General features: G+C 47.1%; 1 protein-coding gene across 3 annotated transcripts in view; it reads left to right on the plus strand.

Annotated features, from left to right (window-relative positions):
* The window catches only part of TBC1D23 (TBC1 domain family member 23), a 1631981-nt gene that overhangs the window by 640584 nt on the left and 967686 nt on the right, over positions 1–23711 (plus strand). For all 3 annotated transcript variants that reach the window (XM_069637239.1, XM_069637242.1, XM_069637241.1), the window contains exon 9: positions 14875–14997. In XM_069637239.1, the coding sequence (XP_069493340.1) occupies positions 14875–14997 (123 nt within the window). The remainder of the gene's footprint in view (positions 1–14874; positions 14998–23711) is intronic.

A 23711-nucleotide genomic window follows, 5' to 3' on the forward strand; every position in this document is an offset into this window, starting at 1 on the left:
GAGATGCGTGTCCATAAACATGCCCAAGGTCTTAACATGCTTAGATACTTGGATGAAGTTATTGTTTATCCTGATTTTTTTTTTGCATTGTTGATCTCGTTCCCTATTTTTTGAGGTGTGCCAAGAATTAGGAGTACTGTTTTTGCCTCATTAAGGGCTAAGGAGTTGTTTGCGATCCACTTTTGGATAGCATTGAACACTTTGTTTATTCTTTCCACGTCGTTTTCATAGAAACCTGACAATACAAAGACCAGCTGGGTATCATCAGTGCAATTTGTGAATTGAACACCCATGTTTTTAAGCATATCGCATAGGAGTTTTGAGAAAATCTTAAAAAGCAGAGGCGACAGGCATGAACCCTGCGGTACACCACAGGTTAGCAGTGTTTTTAGGGAGCTGAAATTGCCCTTTACGACTGCAGCCATTCTTGGACCTAGGAAGGATTTAAACCATTTTATTGCTAAGGGGGAACCTCTGCCAGTGGATTTCAATCTCTCAGCCAAGAGATCATGGTCTATTAGATCAAAAGCTGAGGAAAGGTCAGGTAGCATAAATAGGGCAGTGTTTCCTTTCTCAACAGTACTAACAATGTTGGCCTGGAGATCCAGAATTGACATATGTAAGAGATATTGGACTCGGAGAGGCAATAATTTGGATAGTGAACTGTGTGTTGTGATGTATTAACGATAGGGACGTGAAATATCCATTGGGTAAAATGAGTTCCCTAGTTAGGAAAAATGGAATCTCCGCCGGCAGAGGTTGTCCTGATGTGACTATTTCGGGGTGGACTAAGAGCCTGTATGATAAAGTTGCACAGACTTGGGCATGTGGTGCGGACTTGAGTGAGGAATGGGATACTAGTTTGTGCGAGGCAAATCTGGCGGAAGTGGCGGGCTGTCTGCAACAGGACATGGTGGAAAAAGGGAAGGAGTGTTCGGCTGTAGGTAGGAGGGGCTGGATCTTGTTACATGCCTTCTGAAAAATACGTCAGCAGAATGCGGAATTACAGGCGAATGTCCTGAAATTGGAAAATGAACTGGCTGCTGAAAAACAAATTGCGCTGATGCAGCAGCTCCAGATGAAATTGTACCATGATAAAGCAGACAAATATCAAGCGGTAGCCGAACAAGCTGCTGTGAGGGTTGCTAGTTACAAATACAGAAAGAGACGAGGGAGAGTAAATACTCACAAGGTGGCAACCGTGATTGCGTCCGCAAGGGTGGATTGGGAGCCTGACCATTGGGATGCAGATGTATTCGATAGTACCTAGTACCCAGAGTGGTTGAGAGACAGAGGTGGTGCCTAAATCGGAATCTGACCATAAAGGTGATTGTTAAACCTGTGATACGTAGAAGGATGGGTCGTAATCCTAATAATCCTGCAGGAGGAATAGTTGATATGACCGCACTTGAGGATTATTTGCAGCAAGAAATTGGGAAATCTTTAGCTGATTGAAGCAGAGGGCTGGTGAACCCTTGCTGCCCTGGATGGTCCGGTTATTTGATGGAGATGCGACAGACTCCTCTAGGTTTTTACCCTTGACGCAGGAAATCCAGATATGGACATTTTGCATGTAGGCCCTCCTCGCGAAGATAAGGGGAGAGGTTCAAATATATTTTGCTACAAATGGCGCCCCAAGGGTGTAACCGTATTATCCGATCACCTCAGGTTGGCCGACAGAAGAGAAACATTGTATGCATTAAAAGAGGCTACACAAAGAGTGAGGGAGCATGCCATGAAAGAGGCAATTCATTTAGACACTCCAGAGCACATGGGGTTGGTAGCATTGTCTGGGTCTGCCAGAAATACCATTATACGAACTGCACCCCGGCATATAAAAATGTAATAATGACCCTATTGGCGGGAATGACTGGTACAACCACGGATGAGGTAGCAGATGCTATTAGGCAATTGTCTGATTTAGGAGAATGGGAAAAGACAGAGGAGAAACTCAGAGAGATAGAAAAAGAGGGGGGAAAGTGAAAGACGCACTCCTGGGAAGAGGTTTGATAGCCGAGATTCTCGCGTATCCAGAAAGGATATGTTTTTAGCGTTGCTGAAAGATGGAGTGCCGCGGGAAGATATTGACGGGAATGAAACAAGGGTAATGTATCAATTATACAAAAAGCGGGGTCTAGATGGGAAAGGGCGTTACAAACAAGTGAAGGGGCAAGAATACATAAGGCAACTAGGGAGGAGGATGCTTTTACATAGTCTCCAGATAAGGGAGATGATGTGTCCCCACAATCACGGCCAATTTATGCAGACTTGAGGAAAATGGTGAGTGCAATTGTGGAAATGGAATCTAAACGCACACACTCAAAATATGAATAGGATGATGGTCAAGCACGGTACCAACTGCCCAAATTAAGGTAGATAGAAGGCCTCATCTAAAAGTAAAATTATTTTGGCAGTCAGGAAACATACAGGAGGTTAACTCCTTAATTGATACCGGTTTACAGGCTACGGGGTAAAGAGACCCCTGCCCTTCAGACGAAAATTGATAAGAAAATTGGAAGTTTGAGAAGGGACACTTATCAGGTATTAGTTGTTCGATTCCTGAATATATTATCGGATTTGACATTCTAGAGGGGTTGACACTAGGATTGGGAGGTAAACTTTATCAATTCGGGGTTGATGCAGTCACTTACACCCCGTGGTGGTAGGACAGTTGAAGATGCACTCGGTGCAGGTACCGATAGCCACCAAAAGAGTGTCCATGAAACAATATAGAATTCCCAGGGGGTCAAAAAGAAATTTCGGAAACCATTAAAGGGTATGTAGAAGCCAGTGTTTTAAGTCAATCCGATCTGGCCTGTTAAATGGACTGGAGCTACAGGATGACTGTTGATTATCGCGCGCTGAATAAACATACTCCTCCGTTGAAATACCAGCAGTCCCAGATGCAGTGACTTTGATTGAAAATGTCCAGAAATTTGAGGGAACATGGGATGCAGTGTTAGATTTGGCTAATGCCTTCTTCACCATACTAATTGCAGATGAATGCCAAGAGCAGATTTTTCTTGGAATGGAAGGCAGTATACGTTTCAACGTTTACCAATGGGTTGTATGCATAGTCCAATAATCTGTCACTGGCTGGTGGCAGAGCATTTGGACAAAATGCCATGTGAACTGGATGTGCAAATTGTACACTACATTGACGATATATTAATTCAAGGGAAAGATGAGCATAGTGTGCTTAGATCTTATTATGGACGGTTTACTGAAGGAAGGGTGGGAAATTAATGAGACTAAAACCCATGTCCGGCAGAGACAGTGATTTTTCTAGGAATTCAGTAGCTTAATGGACATCGTGAAATGGTGCCAAAAGCCAAACAAAAGAGCCTCTAGTTTTCCACTCCGAGGACTAAAAAACAAGCCCAGCAGTTTATTGGGCTGTTTGGATTTTGGAGACAACCTATACCACATTTGGGACAGATTTTGGCACCGCTCTATAAAGTAAACCACAGGAAATTCATTTTTGAATGGGGTGAGGAGCAAGATAGGGCGTTCCAATTAGCCAAAGACACTATTCAGAAAATACTTGATTTATGGCCCTTGAGGGACGGAAAGGTGGAACTAAACGTATCGGTACAAGATGCCTGTGCCAACTGAAGTCTGTCAAAAACCGGACAGGAAAGCGGGTGCCTTTAGGATTTTAGAGTCGAAAGTTGCCTGAAGCTGGTGACAGATATACTCCCATTTTGAAAAGCAATTGTTAGCTTGTTATTGGGCACTTGTGGATACTGAACAAATGATGGTGGGTCACAATGTGTTGACCCGACCGGAAATACCGATCATGCAATGGGTACTAAGCTCCCCTAAAACACATAGAATTGGACATACACAAGAGGCCAGTAATATCAAATGGAAATGGTACATTCAAGATCGTGCCAAGACAGGAAAAGGTGGAGTAGCAAAGTTACACAAGCAAGTGGCAGAGGTTCCGTTAGTAGATTTGGAACTAGAGTGTGAGATGACGGTTGGTGAATCTCCAGTTAAATGGGGAATCCCATATGGAGAATGATCAAGTGAGCAAGTTTAACATGCCTGATTTACTGATGGTTCAGCTAAATATGTGGGAATTGAGCAACACTGGAAAGCTGTATTTTATAATCCCAAATTGAAAAAGGTGTTGACCACCTCTGGGAAAGGGAAGAGAAGCCAATTTGCGGAATTGCATGCCGTATATTAAGCTTTGAAACGAGTCTCGTCTGGAAGTTGTCACATTTATACGGACTCGTGGTCCGTTGCGAATGTATTAGTGGTGTGGCTGCCTACTTGGCAGAAAAATGGATGGAAGATTCATGCTAAAGAAGTATGTGCGAAAGAAGTTTGGCAAAACATTGCTGAGATGCTAACGCATACTTCAGTAACTGTGTATCATGTAGATGCACATTGTGCAACGGATTCATTAGAACAGTGTTTCAGTTCTGTTGCAAACAAATATGCAAAGATTTCGATCTTGGACGTGAGGGCTGAGGAAGATGATTTGGAGGGGATTGCTAAATGGGCCCACCAGAAGAGTGAACATCTCGGAGAGAAGGCTACTATCAGGTGGGCATAAGACAGGGGAGTCAGCAATCCGTTAGAGACAATAATAATTTGTGAAATAATATTGTGAAAACAATCATCTTACATTGTCCCATGTGTCAACATCATTGAAGTGGGGGGTAAATTGCCTGGACAGATTTGGCAGATCGATTTATATCGGTCCCATGCACATTAGCAGAGGTGGTCAATACGCGTGTACCATTGTGGACACATATTCTGGTTACCTATTGGTATTGTCATGCAAAAGAGCCACCCAATTGAACACGATTAAATTACTGGATCAAGTGGCTGTGTATTATTAAATTCCCTTACAGATTCAAAGCGACAATGTGTTCCATCTTAAGGGAAAGTTGGTGTTAGACTATTGTCAGGAAAAAGGAATTGAATGGATCTTTCATGTCCCATAATCACCCTGCGGCTTAAGGGTTAATTGAGAGAATGAATGGCTTGTTGAAAGAACAACTGCGCAAAACTGGTGAGGGAACATTAAAAGGGTGGCGAGAACGTGTACTCGATGCAGTCCAGATACTTAAAAACCGTCCCATTGCGAAAGGAGAGACTCCATTGATGCGCATGTTGACACCGGCCTTACAATCCAGACGCAAAAGAGCATCGGAAATGGTGTTATACTGGGAAATGTCTCCTCGAGCGCTAGCTCCTTATCGTGCCACTCCAGAATCTGCTGGGGTGGATTTGCATGCAAGAGAAGAAATCTGACTTTAACCAAGAGGCATTGTTGTGATTGATACGGGAATCGGGGGGGGGGGGAATTCCGCCAGGATATATGGGATTAAGTGCCCCTATATCTGGATTAGCCCTGAAAGGCATTCAAGTGTTGGGAGGGATTGTGGATGCAGATTGTCAGGGAGAATATGTTGCCAATGCATAGGGGAGATTGAGTGGCCCAATTGAGATTAGTGCCTGTAAAATTGTGCATGGTGAAAAAGGGAGAGCCACCCACAGTGTTAACGATACGTGGGGACAGAGGTTTTGGCTCATCAGATGCGATGGTTCCGGGTGCCAAGGTCTGGGTCGAAAAGCCTAATGGTCCGCCCCTTCCGGCAGATGTAATTGCAGCAGGGGAAGATCAAGTGGTTCTTGTGATGGAACCAGGAAAAAGAAAATGGACTCATATTCCCACTGACAAATGTAATTCACGTGTGTAATGTACTCCGCTGATAACTTGTTTTTTAATTCTGATTTATCGATCCTGTGTATGCTCAGTGCCTGTGTGAGGCACGGTGGAGTGTCTTCGGGAGAGTCGCGGGACATGCTGGAGGAGGAAGTGGCAAGTTTCTCCATTCTGCAGATGGAGTCGGGAATTTGGATCAAGACTAACATGCCTGTTACCACTTTCAAGCCTGATGATGCATCTATTGCGCCATATCGCAGTGCCTTAAATAAAAACGGCAGGGACAGAAGCGTGATGCCTTGCCCCTTTCGGCGCTTTCTATGTCTGTGGTGCAAAATAACTATCCCACCCTTGTTGGGCAGACTGAGAAACACATAGGTGTACCTGGCTAAATGGGTGCTGAACATTTCGCATTTCTGTATGTCAGATGTGCATGACTCTGCGACTTTGGTTTCCACCTGCCTCGTGGCGATACCAACACCTGTCCCGGTGGTACAGCATTTATTTGGGGTCCTGTATGAAGATTCTTTGGTGGAGAATTCCGATTGTAAGGGGTACCTTTTCAGTGTATGAATATTTTAAGTTTTTTTGCGGACACGGATCGCAAATGGAGAAATATGACAAGCATTATTACTCACAATATTGCTCCTGCTGTCAAATGACTTGTGATCCGTACTTTGTCGGCAAATGCCAACAACTCACTTTGAATCAATATGAGAAAAGAACAGATTTTGCGCAGCACTTGTATGCGCGACCGTCGTCTACTTCTATTGATGTTTCTAACAATATGTGGTGTAATTTCACTGTTCTAACTGCTAGTCACCTGAGCCATGAGAAACTCCCTACGGGTTGGTTATTCTCCTGTGGGAACCAAACCTATTTGTATATTCCTGCAAATATTTCGGGCGGTCCCTGTGCTTTGACCCGCCTTGGCGGGATGCTATTTCCCTTATGCCCGCTGTTCGGCAGTCGACACGATCCGCCTCTTACACCGCCATATCACCAGATTGTAATTCTGATAATTTGTTGTCTGAGACTGAAGTGTTAGCGCTAGCTGTTTCCTTATTTGGTGCTTGGCGGCTGGAGGTTATAAAATCATGATTAAGTTAGCTTGCCTGGTAGTTAAAGGGCTTAATGAGACTTTGCAGGCTTTAACGGAGCTATTGTTAGATAAGAATTTTAGGAAAGCTATTTTACAAAATAGAGCAGCTATTGATTATCTGTTTTTGAAGCATAATTTGAGATGGAATGCTTTTGAAGGGATGTGTTGTTTTGACTTGGAAGATAGTTCCCGTTCCATTGAAGATCATATTAATGAATTTAAAGGTTTAGTTCCCCGAGTGTCGCAGGACAAGAATGGGGACTGGTGGGGTCAAATGTTTTCTCTAATTCCCGAGATGTTGCGTTCAGCTTTAGTTTGGATTTTTGGTATTTTTGCTGTTTTGGTTTGTTGTTGCTGTTGTATATCATGTATTCTGATTTTATGTCGTTTATTTCGCAGGTTCTGTGAACCTTCTTTTCGCCCATTCGGTTTTGATAGTTGATTGTCCAAGGGGTGTAGTGTAGTCCGTGTGTGTAAATGAGCCAACAAACATGGCGCCGATGCGCGGCCATATTGGACATTCACTTCCATTTACCGCAATTTATGGGCTCAGCAAGTAAACATGTATTACTCTTACGTCCCATCCCCTTTTCTCCATACTGCATGGGGGTCCCTTCCAAGGGACGGCAGACCGAACCTTTTTCACCAGAAAAAACCTTCTTCCCCTTTAAATTTAGAGGCGCCTGGGGGTGTGGCCCTGGGAGCATGCGCTGCCCTGACTCTGCCCTCGGGCGCCACACCTCAGTCCGCTTTTCCGCGGCCCGAATTCAGCAGCGCTTCTGCGTTTGGCTTCGGCCATCTAATTCCACGCACGGATACTTCTTCCCTTTTGTCTTTTTTCTCTTTTCATCATTTAGGTACTCGGTCCTCAGGCGTCACGCTCCTCCTCGGCACATGTCGACTTCCACAGGGTTCAGCAGGTATCCATTCTGCGACGGGCTCTGTCCCAACTTCAGACCCCCACATCCTCTGCCCAGGTTGCCTTGGCCTAGACCACGGTTGGCAAGCTTGTACAGCGTGCAGCGCCCTGTCATCGAGGTCGCTGAAGAAGAGACTAGCCAGGTAGAGAGAGCTCTTCCAGACATCGCCTCCAGAGGACCTCAAGGACTTCGTGAAACATTGATCCAGGCCCAAGGTAGGGCCTCTATTTTCCATTGCACCCCGCAAGGGAGACTCCTTCCCAAGGACTCGCCAGCGTGGGAGAACCGTTCAGGTCCTCATACAAGCAAGTGCACCGAGGCTGCTTCAGGTATCGGCCAACAGGCTAAGGGATCCTGCCGGTGACAGTGTTGAGGGACCGGAAGGTTCTTGTAGCGGGTCCTCACCGAGGACCTCCACCCTTGTACCGGCATTATGTCCGAGGGGCCACACCCTAGTACTGGCAATATGTCCGAGGGGGTGCATAAACTCAGCTCTACCGGTTCCCGGGCCGAGGGTGTCACACCTACTGCGTCTTGGCCCGAGGAGCAGGGTAGGCCTTGCAATCAAGAGTCCCGGATGAGGCTGGGCCCAGCTACCCGAGCAACACGACGCAGGCACGTGGCAGGCAGCTCAACAAAATGGCCACGGGCCAGAAATCGGAACCCATCCAACGCCATTCCAGGAGTTCGGCGAGAAACAAGTGTCAAGGTGGGACTGGCCTCAACCAGGTACGTGGCCTACAGCCTATCCTTCATTTGCGCAGGGCAGGTTCCCGCTGCGTCCGTATGGGCAGGGTATGCAGCGACTCCAGCAGCCATGCCCCTACCCCGTCTATATCCCCTACCACTCCTCCGGCCTATGAAGACAGGTTCTTTGAGAGGTTCCTCTGGCTTATGAAGTCCCCTCGAATGGGGGTTATTCTTAGGGATGCCATCAGGGAGGTGCTCCTTCCAATGCTTCCAGCACCCCAGGCTCCTCCGCCGGCTCCCCTGGCCCCATCGCAGCCTCTGCCTCTGGCCCCCCAGCCCATTCCTCAGGTGGTTCCGTACCAGCCTCCTCCACAGCCTCCGGCTGCGGCCCCCGTATCCTAGCAGCCAGCTCCCAATACTCCTCCACCGATGCAGGATCCTCCTGACCCACAGGACACGGATGAGGAGGGGTACCCTGACACCCCCTCGTCAGCCAAGGCCTTCCACAAACGTCTTGCATGGCTGGCGGAGTACCTGGGCCTGCCTCAGCCCGAGGTCACACAACCGGCAGAGGGGGTCTTTGCTGAAGTCCTTGCGCAACGCCCCTCTGCCAAAATGGGAATTCCACTTGAAACGGATGTAGTCTCCCTGGCCAAAAAGGGTTGGCTCAAGCCCCACTCTACCCAGCCGGTCAGTCGACACCTGGGTGCCAAGTACAAGCGGATGGAGGGGGATACACTCTTGCTATCGGCCCATCCTAAGCCACACTCCTCAGTGATCGCTGCAGCATCACTGTACTCCAAGCCTCAGTCGTCCTCTGCAATGCTGCTAGGCAAGGAGGAGAAGATCTTGGAGGCTTACGGGAAGAAGCTGAATTCCAACGTGTCCTTGATCTTTGTCAGGCCAACGCTGATGCCATGCTGGCTGCCTCTAACCAGAGGTTATGGTGGGAAATTGCGGACTTCCTCCCGAAACTCCAGACGCAGAGCCAATCACGTTTCAAGGCGGGACTGCCTGAGGCCAAGCTGGTGGCGCAGGACCTTATGGTTTCCACCGTGGCCCATATTGACACCTCTGGCCGTGCCATCTCTATCGCCACAGACATGAGAAGGAGAAACTGGCTCTGTGCAACGAAATTCAACCCGGACGTCCAGGAACGCATATTAGATCTGCCGTTCGAGGGGGTGCCCTCTTCCACTCCAACACGGACGAAGAGCTGGACAAAAAGAAAAACAGCTCACATACGGCCAAGTCTTTATCCATCTTGACAAAGACCACGCCCAAATCATGCATCCAGTCACAGCAGCGCTCTGACCAGGGCCGTACGTATGGAGGGTTCCCGGCGGATCGCTCGCCAACACCAAATCGGCGCAAGCAACAAAAAGGAGACGGGGGGGGGGGGGGGGATAAGGGCTTTTTCCAGTCTCCCTCCTCCGCAACAGCCTCTGACAGAAAGAAGGCATGGCACGCCCCTCTGGGTCCACGTGTCTCCAGTGGGGGGCAGGCTTGCTCTCCATGCACATTTCTGGCCCATGAATTTCGCGGACCCCCAGATCCTCTCCGAAGTATTCACAGGGTACCGCCTACCCATCCCATCCCAGCCTCTCCTCCCTCCTCTCCTCCACTCCGTCAAGTTGGGACAGCAACTCTTCTGGCGGAGATACGGTCGCTCGTAGAGAGCCAGGCTGTGGAGGAAGTCCCAGACTCCCAGAGAGGCTTGGGCTTTTACTCCAGGATTTTCGCCATTCAGAAAAAGAACCAGGCGGGCCTGAGAGTTGTGCTGGACCTTTCCACCCTCAACCTCTCCTTACCTCTACAAAAATTCAAGATGGTTACGCCAGCTTTCATAGCAGAGACATTGTGCAAGGGAGACTGGATGTGCTCCCTGGGTCTGAAGGACGCGTACCCGTCGCGTCCCGATTTGGCAGCCCCATTGTTCTTTCCTACGGTTCAGGATCGTGGGTTACCATTTCCAATACAAGGTCCTTCCTTTTGGCCTCAACTCGGCCCCCAGGGTTTTTTTTTACCAAACTCATGAATACTGTGGCTGCCCTCCTCAGAGCGCAGGGCCTCCATCTACCCATACCTCGAAGACTTGCTCGTCAGGGATACATCTCCGGAAGTGGTTCACCACTCTTCTCATGCCCTTATGAACACACTGCACGATCTGGGCTTTTTGCTCAATCTCAAGAGGTCGCAGCTGCAGCCCACGCAGACTTTGACATTCTTGGGCCTCATCTGGGACACGTGCCCCGAAAAGGTTTTCCGTTAGAGGACAAGATCTCGGCCATCAAGAGGGCCACCACCATCTTCCTCAACAGAGAAGTGACCTCGGCCTGGTGGTACCAGCATCTCCTGGGTCTCTTGGCGGCGGTCCTATTAGCCGTCCCACACACGAGACTGAGATTGGAGGATTCAGCTGCACTTCGCAGCCTCATGGAAACAGGAGCGGGGCTCTCAATCCGAGATGATCAGCGTGCCTCCATCTCTCCGGCCGGACTTCACATGGTGGTCCAGGGACTGCAACCTACGGAGGGGCAAGCCCTTACGGCCTCCCACCCCGCAGGTCACCATCACCACAGACTCCTAGCTCGAGGGCTGGGGAGCCACCCTGAATGATCTCTCGGTCCACAGTACCTGGACTTGACAGGAGCAGGAATACCACATCAATTGGTTGGAGCTGAACGCCATCTGGCTAGCGCTCAAAGCATTCCTTCGACTTCTCAAGGGCAAGGTTGTCCTCATCCAGACAGACAACTCGACCAGCATGTACTATGTCAACAAGCAGGGAGGCACCAGATCCCCTCCACTATGCAGACTGGCAATCAGCATGTTGGAGTGGGCCCTCGAAAACAACATCTACCTCACGGTAGTCCACCTTCCGGGGGAATCCAACCTGGAGGCGGACAGGCTCAGCGGGTTGGGAGCGGACAATTACGAGTGGCAGCTAAACTACCTCGTTATTCAGGAGATCTTCAACAGATGGGGTCTCCCCCAGGTCGATCTCTACAACCTGGCATAACAAGAAGTGCCCTCAGTTCTCCTCCTGGCAGGGACAGGGCCCCAGCTCCCTGGGCGACGCATTTCGGATTCAGTGGAACGGCATGACAGCGTACGCCTTCCTGCCCACTCTGCTGATTTACAGAGTGATTTGCAAGATCAAGTAGTCTTGCCAGCTCAACATCATTCTAATAGCTCCATGGTGGCCAGCCAGACCATGGTTCTCGGAGCTGCTCAGCCTTTCGGAGATGGCACCGATTCACCTTTCGACGGGCCCAGCACATTTTCTGGCACAGCAGGGGGGTGGGGTCATCCAACCCGCGCCACAGAAACTAGCCCCTCACAGCGTGATTCCTGAGCAGGTAACGCTAAGGCACCTCAGCCTCTCCCATGCTAATCTGGAAATCATACAGGGCACAAGTAGCAAGGCTACCAGGGCCCAGTATAAAAGTAAATGGACCAGGTTCTGCCACTGGGCAGACTCCAAGGAAATCTACCCCCTGGCATGTACGTTGGACGACGTGCTCTCCTTCTCGGCGCACCTCGCCCACTCTGGCATGCAGGTGGACACTTGCCGTACTTACCTCGCAGCCATTGGGGCTTACAGGAATTCGGAGGAGGGGGGTCGTCTTCTCCTCCTCCGATCGTCAAGAAACATTTGACAGGGCTTGCAAGCCTCTACCCACCCATCAAGAGGCCACACCCTGTGTGGGACCTGAACATAGTCTTCGGCATCCTGGCACACAAACCATTCGAGCCTATGGTGTCCGCGGACATCAGGCTGGTCACCATTAAGACTTCCTTACTAGTCGGCCTCACCTCGGCTCGCAGTCAGTGGAATCCAGGCGCCGGTCGCCTCAGAACCATATACTACCTTTCCCAGGGACAAAGTAGTCCTGCAGACACACCCAGCATTTCTGCCTAAGGTGCCGTCTGCTTTCCATTTGAACGAGGAAATAGTCCTTCCTACGTTTTTTGCTGAACCTAAAGATGAGGCACAGAGTTCTGCACTGCCTGGATGTCAGGCGTGCCCTGACATTCTACCTTGACAGGACCAAGGGCTTCCGCAAATCAGATGCCCTGTTGGTCATTTTCGCAGGTGCAAGACCAGGCTATCAGGGCTCCAAGGCCTCCATCTACCGCTGGATGGTCTCGGCCATCAAAGAAGCATAGGAGGGCCAGCACAAGCCGCTCCCGGCCAACATGCACACCCACGCACTCAGGGCCAAGGCAACAGCCATCGCATTCCAGCGCCATGTCCCTTGGCAAGTCAGAAGCAGGGCGGCCACTTGGGCCACTCCCTCGGCTTTCTGCAAGCATTACTGATTGGATGCCGGGTCTCTAGATCTGATGCAGCTTTCGGACAGACGGTTCTCGGGAACCTATTTGCTTACGAAGGGTCTCCTCTCCACTCTGGGGCTACATTCAGTTGTAATCGCCCATACCGTATGGAGGAAAGGGGATGGGACGTAAGAGTAATTATAAGTTACTCACTGTAGTGACTAACGTACTCTTAGTCCTTCGTCCCCTTTCCTCCATACGTCCAATCATCCTCCCCCCTAATAATACTGGTGTCATTAGGCAATGTTAAATCTATTTTCGACGCGTCAATGGGGACTGAGGTGTGGCGCCGAAGGGCGGAGTCAGGGCAGCGCATGCACCCAGGTCCGCATGCCTCTAAATTTAAAGAGGAAGAAGGTTTTTTCTGGTGAAAAAGGTTCTGGCTCCCGTCCCTTGGAAGGGACGCTCATGCAGTATGGAGGAAAGGGGACTAACGAGTCACTATAGTGAGTAACTTATAATTTCTGCAGAGAAGACAAGGTCACATATTAATGTCAGATGGACAAACCGTGGCAAATAGTTGTATTGTCCCCCGAAGGACAATTCAGAAAGGGAGTCGGAGCGCTCTGCAAGTGCAGTGATAAGGGGTGCTGGGAACAAAAGTTGGGTTTTTTCCACTTCTAGCTGGAATATTCCAGCCGTTGCTCCTCTGGCTTATTGTCTGCTCTTCGGCCGAGGGCAGTTTGATAATCCATGAGGGGCGGGGATCGACAGTAGCCCCATAAAGAGAAGAGGTATCCCTCTTCGGAAAGCAGTTAGAATCCGGAACCTGCGTGATGCAGTCTCGCTGAGAGGGAGAACGCTCCACTGCAGACCCCGTTAGGACTAGTGATCTCTCTGCCTACCTGCTCTGGACTAAGCGGTGTTGAGGTGGCCGAGATGAAGGTGTCTTCGGCAACTATCCTAATGGTGACAATCTTTTTCTATGTTTATGTATAACTGTTTATTTTTTCTTCATGTATGTTAGGAGTGAATAAAGGGCCTATAATAAGCCATTTATATTATCATTATAACCAGCGTTTTGTGTATTTCATTGCCTACATGAGTCCAATCATTGGTTTTGCAAAAGTGCAGGGGGAGGCGTGGGGGTTTAAGTACAAGGTCTTCCCAGGTGGCCAAGATAAAGCTAAACAATCCCATGCCGGGAAATGAACAAGTAACTTACCTGTAACTCCTGTTCTCCAGCAAGGGTATCTTTCATGTATTCGGTGTCCGGTTAAAGGTGTGAATACAAAAGGTTTGAATGCAATAGGGTCGGGTCAACAGGACCGAAAGCAAAAGGTTTGAATTTTTTTTTTATTATATATTTTTTTGGGGTTTCCGTATAGGTAAAAAAAAGTGTTTTTTACCACAAAAACGGGAGTTGGGGCAGGGGGGTGGGGAGAGGGGGAACCCCCCAAAAAAATTTAAAAAATAAAATAAAATTTGAACCTTTTTGTTTTCGAACCTTTTGATTCGGACCTATAACCCATGGGGATGACAATAGGCTATATAAGTGTCAAGCAGTTATTGAGATTATAAACTGCTTTTAAAGTTACAGAGGATTCCCAGTTTGATTGGGAATATTCAAGGGCATGTGAATCCATAAAAGATACCCATGCTGGACAACAGGAGTAACAGGTAAGTAACTTTTCTTTCCTCCCATTAGGATCCGGTTACCCTTTCGTAGGCTTTAAGCATCATTTGTAGAAGTGCTTCTTTTACTGAAAGGGCACATCATCCTCTAGCTCCTCTTACCTTTAGTGAGACTGGCTGCTAATGAGTAGTGGATATCTTGAAGAACAAAGATTTTGTCACACTTACTTATTGACTGGGCCTATTTTTACTTACCCAATTAAACTATATCTGAGAGCAGAAACAATATAAAATCCTGGCAATGTTGCATTGCAGAGTACTATGCTGGCCCAAATCACTCATCTGTGTTTACATTCATATTCTATTTATTCATGGATGCATGAGTGTTGGTGTGGTTTAACCTGTTTCATTCATCAATTTTTTTTTTTTTTTTTGCAAACTGGTGATGACTGTCAGTATTGTTCTTACGCACCTCCCTTTTCCAATGAATATTGTACTGTTTACATAATGCATTTTTAATGATGGACAGCAGCTATAATATGACATTTGTGCCCCTCCAGGACAACCAGAGCCTATTTGGCAGCAGCTTGTTGGGACTTCGCGATGATGACGCAGACCTGAGCCAGGCCCTCTGCTTAGCGATTTCTGTATCTGAAATTCTTCAAGCAAATCAGCAACAAAGCGTGAGTATCTGGCAGCCCAAGGGTGGGGAATAAATGCTGTTTGTGATTTTAGAGTAGGTTCAAAATGGTTAATGACATTGTTGATCTGTCGTAACAAATTGCTTGATGCTTATCCAGACTCTTAAAGCATTCTTTGCAGCACCTTTCATAAATGAAGCTTTTTTCTGATTTGTTTTTTCTAACGTATTCAGAATCCATATTTTGTAACTAATTACAGTATGCAGTTCGAGAGGATCACAGTAGAGATTGTAAATAGATGGCTGGCACACTTAAAGGGTGGTGAGGTAGGATGCAGTGAGGTAGAAGAGCAGAGTAGAAATGTCCATAGGTCAGAAAAACTCACTCCACTATACACAGGTGCAGTAAAAGGAAAACACTTTAGTCAACAGGGACTTTACAATGGCACAAACTGAACTAAAGGAGAAGGAAACCGGATGGTAGTCAGGCTATGGGAGGGATCAACTCTAGTGATATGATATGGCATTACACACCTATTCACAAGTGACAGGATGTGGTACAAGTAGGAGTGTCACTGTTGTAGCTGAAGCAAAATAATCATATTCCAGGATAAGCCTGATGGCAAGAAGAGGAACTAGGTTCTAGCAGGCTCGCAAGCCATACTAGAAACAGGCCATTAGTTCGAATAAAGAAAGGAGCAAGCGCTTGGTTAGACAGCACACAAAGTACAGTACACAGTAGCAGCACCATTATAAAGTACAAACCACCAAAGGGAGAAGCTGGGTCAGAAAAGCAGAGATATGTGGTTTGGGAGCAGGGAGAATGCCAATACAGCAGAATGAATCTGGGAAAAGGCACACATTAGGGCACTCACACCACTATCTGGTAAACACACCAGGTGAACAATTTCAGACACCAGAACTGGAGGAGCTATAGGGAGTAGTCCAGAGACAGTCTGGGGCACTCTACAAAGGAATAAGATCAGACACAACTGGGGTGCAGCAGCACGACAGTGCCTTGATGTTAAAGGAATAGTGCACTCAAAAATATTATTGTCCCCAGCGTTCGGGCATGTGTTTTTAAGCATACTGTTGCGCTTCCCCTGGTATCCACGGGGGCGCCACACGATACTGGATGGAAGGCTGTGCGCTGTCCCGGACCCCTCTCTGCATGGGTGTATGTCCTCCGTTGGGTAGCGCCTATGACAGGAGAACGGAGAGTTAAGATACTGGGCCCGTGATGGGTGGACTCCCACCTCCTGCTGATCCAAGTCCCCTTCTTTGGGGTTATGTCTCACCTTGGTCTTTTGTGCGTTGAGCTCTCCGCCCTGCGTCTCTATGCAGGGGTGCGTGATAGATGCGGGCGTTCCGAGGACCTAGTTGCTTAACTGTTCCATGTGCCCTTGTGTCTGGTCCAGATCGGCTGTGACTCAGACTCTGCTTATTGTGTTCAGGCGAGTCTTTCAGTCTCTGTTCTGTCTCTTTTCTTCAAAATCTTCTCAGTGTTGCTTTTCTCTACTACGCTATTTAATAATGTCTCTTTCTGTCTCCACAGGGATGGTTGCGGAGTAGCAGAGCCGGATCGCGAAGACTATGGTAAGTTGTTGAGCGCGGCGCTGTTTTATTTAGAGTTAGTTGCTAACCTGTATTCCTTTCTCTTCTTCATGCAGGTTGCGGTGCGGTGATGTTCCGGAGTGATGATCGATCGAAGCGCTGCTTACCCAGGTAAGTGTTTTTTTAATGTTATGCTTGTTTCTTCTTCGCCCTTGCAGGTTACGGTGAAATCCAAAGTTGGGGCGAGGTAAACGAAGCGCAGAGCGATGTCAGGATCCGCTGTTCGCCAGGTAAGGGTTATTGTTGATGCTGTCCTTGCTTCTTTATCTTTACAGATTGCGGTGCAATCCGGATATGGGCGAGGCAAACGAGCGCTGGATGGATGCAGAACCTGCTACTCACAGGTAAGTGTGTTCACTGCTAATGCTGTTCTTGTTCTTCCAGGTAGCCGGTGGAATTCAGGTCGATGGCTTCAGGTTCAGGCCGCCGGGAGAAGCAGATGAGCTGGAGCTGGACACGGTGAGTGTTACGCTGCAGGAGTGCAGAATAACGCGAAGCGTGTCTTCCAGTTTGGGACTGGCTTATATAGCCAGCCACACCTGAAGACACGGCCACACCCAAAACACTAGTCTGCACAGCTCGGTTCTAGGAACTGAGCTGTGTAACAGACCTCCATGTTGGATAAAAGTCCAAAGTGGGTCCTTGCCTTATTCCTGATAATGAGCCTGGTGCCTGACTCCATGTATTCTGATAATGGAGTTTTAAGGCCCTTGGAGCCACTGTTTAAGACTGTAGCCCCACTGCTGTCAGGGGGCTGTTGCACCTGAGGGGGTCAGAGGTGTGGATTGTGACACATATGTTGATTGATCGTACAAACATTTCCTTCGTACCTTACCGTAGTTTTCCTCACTTTTACACATGCGAAATCGGGCAGCAGGGCACGGCCATCTTGTGCTAATCTTATCTGTTGCCGCATTGCCCTAAGGTTAACTGCCCTGACGGCACTAAATCTTATTCCCCCCCGGCCGAGGTGCCAAACACCATGTACACTTCAAAGGTATCTTGCGCACAGGGGCCATTGTACAAATGGCCGTGCCAGACCCAGCGTCTCCAGGCAGGCTCCCCTGAAGCAGACCGCGCCCGTGCAATCCACATAAGCGTGTCTCCATTCAGCAGTGTTTTGGCTCTTTCCTGCATGCCTCTTGGCCGTCCACCTCTCCCCACCCTATCAATGGCAGTTCGCACCTGTGTCCGTGCCCTCCCAAGGGGTCTCTCAGGGTGGGAACGGCCGAGGTGCCAAACACCATGTACACTTCAAAGGTATCTTACTCGCAGGGGCCATTGTTCACATGGCCTCCCCAGACCCAGTGTCTCCAGGCAGGCTCCCCTGAAGCAGACCGTGCCCCTGCAATCCACATAAGTGTTTCTCTCCCTTCAGCAGTGTTCCGGGCCTTGCCTACACGCCTCATGCCCATCCACCCCCCTCTATTATCGGTTCCATGTCATTTCAACGCGGGATGTTTTTTCGCAGGGTTTTTTACTGTGATGTTTTTAATGCAAAAACCCATTGAATTTCTTTTGTTATTATTTTTGGGGGGTTGTCCCTGTTAGGCAGAATCATATGCAGTGCCCCTAGGGACCAGTACACACAATTAAGACCACAGGTGGTAATACAAGTTTTACCTTTGGTACAAGCCTGTACTACTATGTTAGAGTGGTAGCAGTAGCGGAGCAGCCAGGCTTATCTCAAGAGTATATGAGCAGTAGCAGAGATTACACAAAGGGACCACAATTACTGTGACTCAAGCAAACACTGACTCAAGTTTTTAGGTAAAAAATATAAGTACATTTATTTTTAAACCATTTGTTATCAACACAACACTTTTATTAATTCAAAAACCTTCACTTTGTACAGTATTACTCAAGGTAAGTACCCTGTGTTTGAATGGACCGGTGTTACGTAACAGAACACGTTACCGGGAATACAATTGCGATCACTTTTTTACAGTTTGGTCTACTAGATAAACGCATATCCGCGGCAAGAAATGCTACCGGGGTAAAAACACACTTAGCACCCGAGATACCCAGAGCGAGTTGGGGGCAAAAATCACAGGCAATATGATAGTTAGGCAGACAGAATCGAAGAACACACTTAGACAGGAATTCAAGAGTCAAAGGGCCGGAGCCAAAGTCAAATGACACCGGATGCCTGTTGTCGAGGATCACACAGTCGGACAGTTCGAGATTCAACGTTGCCAAGAGTACTTTGATATTGTCAATGTTCGGAAGCAAAAGTTATAAGAAGGAGGGAAAAGTAAGGACAAGCCTTAAAGTAGAGAAATGGGGATTTCACCCTAAATTCCTCAAACGGGACACAGTACCTTTCTCAAAGAACGAAGCTGGTGCCAAGGCAGTCATTCCTGTTGGTTGGGTCCGCACCACACAGGGATGAGGCCGGCAGCAGCGACAATGAATAAAAGGTGCGCTCCTTTAAAACAGGATAGGGTCTTCAGGTGGCTATCCGGACCAGTACAGCAGTGTGCAGCGATTTCGACCATGAAGGCGACCTCTGGCTGAAGAAGATGAGCTGATTATCCCCACCAGGCTCAAGGGAAGAAGACTCCGGACTGGATCTCCTCTTAGTCGTTGATGGGTAGATGGCTCAGGACTGCAGCAGGGCTTCACCGGTATGGGGTAGTTGCAGCAGTCGACCTCTCCTCCACTTCTCGTCAGTTCCTTATAGTTACAGTGGCGACTCTGACTTCCAGCCCAAGAGACCTGCCTTTTATGCGCAAAACCCCCATTCACACAGCCTGGCTGCCAGTCACCCAGCAGGGGGGGTTGTCCAGCCCGGACAACCACCCTGGCCAATCATGACAAAGTGTGACATGGGTTTCCTAGGATACCCTGTGCAGGGGGTGACTACACCCCTCCCTCACATTCAGCCCACCTAGACACCCAGGCGCCTTGAGGAGGGCTTCTAGGTAGAAGCCCGCCAAAAGACAGTGAACAAAGAAGGCAAACCTAGTTTGCCGCGCAAAGTAAAACACAAGGAGTTTAACAAACAGAAATGGCGAATAAACCGCACCGGAGCCAAACGAAAAAGGATTTGGTCAAGCAGCTTTAAGTCTGAGGCTAACACAATAGCCTACAATATTACCACTGTTATAGAAGATAACCGCGGTAGAAATTTAGGGTAGATACCACTGCCACCAGCCATGTCTAAATGCTAAAAGAGCGAAACAATGCTCTAGGAGGTACAGATAAAGAGTTAAGAGTTAACCCTTCCAGCACTCCATGTAAGATGATGTGTACTGGATCTGTGGTTAAATTTGACTAAGTAAAGTTAATGGTAACTTTACCCTTTTCTGGGGGACAGTAGTCACCTCAGAAATGGAGTCGGTGGGAGTCTGAACAACAACCCTGTGTCACTGCACTGAAGGTGCTGTGTGACGCACAAAAAGAAGGGGGCCACTAAAGTGGTGTACTCTAGAGCCCACATTCACAAAAACAGGTAAACACACACAGCAAAATACCAGTAAGAGTGAGGGAAAAGCTCACACTCTTACCAAGTGGAAAGAAACAACTCCAGAGATCCAGCAAAGCTGATGAGGGACTCACTAGGTAAGGGAAATTAGCCATGAAATGAGAATTCTCCCTAACAGTCCCTCAACCCCCATTCACTTTCAGTTTTGATCTGTTCACAAACACCCACATCCCATATATATAATTTTTTAAACCCCAAAAAAAGAATTCAATGTTTTTTTTCGTTAAAAAATTTGCTGTAAAAAAAAAAAACACAAAAAAAGTCCTGCAATGAAAGGACGTTGTACCCTATTATCAACGGCAGTTCACACCATTGGATGTTTGCTGCCAAGGGGGCTGGCAGGGATGGGAACGGCCAAGTGGCCAAACGCCATGTAAACTTCAAAGGTATTTTACACGCAGGGGCCATTTTACACATGGCCTCCCCAGACACAGTGTCTCCAGGCTGGCTCCCCTGAGGCAGGCCGTGCCCCTGCTTTCCACATAAGACCACGCCATATACACATCACTCATTCACATACACACCCACTTTTCTAATTCTTTATAAACCCCTTGATATTTATCATGATAACATCTGTGAGCACTGCAAGTCAGCTCGTCATCGTGCTACCTGTAAACATCTCTGAGCACTGGAAGTCAACTTTTGATTGCGCTACCTGTTCTCTCCCTACTAACTACCCTGCTTGCTGAATCTAACTGTTTGTTGGTCAAGGTAAGGGCAGGTCACCTAATCATCTCTTCTTGATCTCTAAATTTCTATCTATTTCGAACTAATGTACCCAGTAGTGTAATGTTCGTTCATCTCATTGCCATTACCATTGACTTCTGTTTGATTTGTTCTGTTTTCGTTATATAGCAATTGTCATCAGTGTCAATTGGGATAGAATTGCATACTTTGCGGACCATGTCTATAAGCATGTTTCCTTTTGATGCATGAAAGTACATTCAACGGACGAGTAACGCGTTACGATTTGCGTCACATCAATCAATTGTGTATGAAAGTTATCCTAGTGTACAGTCTGCTACGCTACAGTTTTTGCTTCTGTGACCAAAACAAACATTACATAGAAAAATGTATGATATAATTCCATCTTTCTCACGCATTCATGCAAAATAACTTTTTTAGTAAGAGAATGGGTCAGATATTGCGGATTTGCGCCAGACGAGCGTGAAAGTAGAGCCCAGGATGTCTTGGGGGACTTGAGGGCGATCGATTCCGCAGCCTGCACTTTACCCTGAATATGTACTACCAATCGCAGTACACAAAGAAGCATCGACTCGGAACATCTCGTAAATTGCTTCCAAATGCAATTCCAACTCTATTTATGCACACGCTTCCTCTGGTGAGTCACGGTTCATGAATTAGCTGTAGGCCTTGGGGTACTGAACAGGTAACTACATGGACGGATTGGTGCTTTTGGTGCAAATGTTTCTTACTAAACTTTGCATATTTACCAGATTGTATTGCTTTATAACTATACCCCATTTTGCTAGACATCTGTCCCTGGTTTTAGGAGCATCATAGAAAATTATTTATTAACACAGAAAACTATGCTATAGTGCCCTTCGAAATAAGCATAATCTTTTCGTAATCGTAAGAATGTCAATTCTTTTAGGTGAGCACATTGACTGAAGCACAGACTATCGGTAGTGACGACCTCACTGACACGTCCAGTATACCAATGGTGAGACATACAGACTTGCTGAAGTTCATATTCTTGAGCGTTGGATCTTCCCACATCTCTAATGCAAATCTAATTTTCCCTCGTGACAATGCACTGAAAATGAAGGAGCAAGATTCTGCATCCATTTCTTTCCCGGAGTCAACAACAACTTCGAGCGCCTATCAGGTAGTTTTATTTCACTTTTCGATTACGGAAATGTATTATGCATGGAATTTTAGATGATATGAAATAGTTTGTATCCTGTCGTTTTGTTTACATAATGTTTAATTTATGGGTTTTTATTGCCATGTACCTTTGTCTGCCTCTGATTGTGTCTGTTCAATTTCACTGTTTTCATCCATACTAAAACAAATACTGTGTTACAGGGGGATGCTGGTACTTCGACTACAATTGCATCATCCTTTGGAGCTGTTCCAGAGCATGAGGTATGCGTACTGACGGCTCCCATGAGTGAAAGAAAGTATATCCTACATCTGATACTATTAGACAGTGACATTATTATAAACAAGCATCTTTTCAAACTTTTTCCATTTCATTTCTAGCGTTACAATTTCTACCTAATGCAGAATACAATGCTAAATGCTTGAGTGCAACATTAGAATCATTGAGTTTTGCACGGTGATCTCTGATAGAGTACACTAGCCATCAATCAGGTGAAATTCGAAATCTATATTTTGACTAAATGACGTACACAGTTTACGAGGGTATGTATGTAAGCGATGTGTGCGAGGAAAGAATTTGATTTCAAATACGATTTACTTTTTTTTAATGAATATTATATTCAAGGGATGTATACAAGGTCGGGAATTAAAAGAGGAGGCACATGGATCAGAGGTGTGGCGTACCAGCTTGCTGGTGCGGTCGTTACAGTGAAGAACACGGTTTCACAGAAAATCAAAAAAACAAGGGTAACTTACAATTTCATTTACAAAAAGTGGTTTGGGCTGGTGTTGTCTTCATAACATGCTTTTAAAAAAATCTAAAGTGCTATATACTGTATGTTGGATTTACCTTGAACAAGTTTTTACAACCCTTCTCCTAGAGGCCCAGAAGAAAACAAAGTATGAAGACACAGACAACAAATAAAATCAAAGTTGCTCCTTGCCCAACAAATTTCACCATGGAGCACCTAAACTTTGAGGCGCGGCGTAGTCCAGTCAATAAGCAGACTTGAGATGCTTATGCCCAATGGCCAGAAAATGAATTGAATGTGACCGGCGAAGCAAGCAAAGTGGTTTTGGACCATTGCTACAATGTGAGAACTCGACAAGATGAAGAAGAAACTGAATATAAGGAAGATGCTTTTGAATTACTCAGTTACCACTTCGCACAATCTGCACCCGCAAAAAAAGGGCCACCCAATAAACAATCAACATTGATGGTTTCTCCAATTCGTGTAAAAATAACACAGGCTGAAATAACAGACACTGAAGCCTCAACGCAATTGACCGAGGAACTAGCCAAAGATCTCGACTTCAGTGTGTCCTGTTCGGCCGATATTTCCACCACAGTTGAGTCACAAACCACATTCATGCAGGACAAATACATTGTTTTCGACAGCTGCCTGGTAGAGATTATACTGATGCTGAAATGTGTCCATCCAGTGAGGGGGCTGGGGGACTATGCGGGCAGCCATTGGTGAATGTGACTTGTGTATCACAAGGCACTAACCTGAAAATCCAAGCCACCTGTGGCCTGCTCCATGCTACATTTTCCTGGTCCGCTCAACCGATGCTGGGCAAAGTGCCAGCTGGAAATCTACTGTGTGCAGCAGCTTTACTTTTCAGTGGCTCTACTTTTAGTAAGTTGTCCAGTTCTGTCAATTTGTGGGTCTCTAGTTCCTTTCTAAAACGCAGTACTACAAATATCAATGAGAATATTTATTCCCTGCTATTAGTGAAGCTTGGAAAATTGAACAAGTGGTAATTGAAAGGACATTCTCTGACAAACGGTTCAGGCTAGCTCGCGATGG

The sequence above is a fragment of the Ambystoma mexicanum genome, chromosome 7p (genome assembly GCF_040938575.1).
Source record: "Ambystoma mexicanum isolate Mex_15411 chromosome 7p, UKY_AmexF1_1, whole genome shotgun sequence".
Classification (NCBI taxonomy): Eukaryota; Metazoa; Chordata; class Amphibia; order Caudata; family Ambystomatidae; genus Ambystoma; species Ambystoma mexicanum.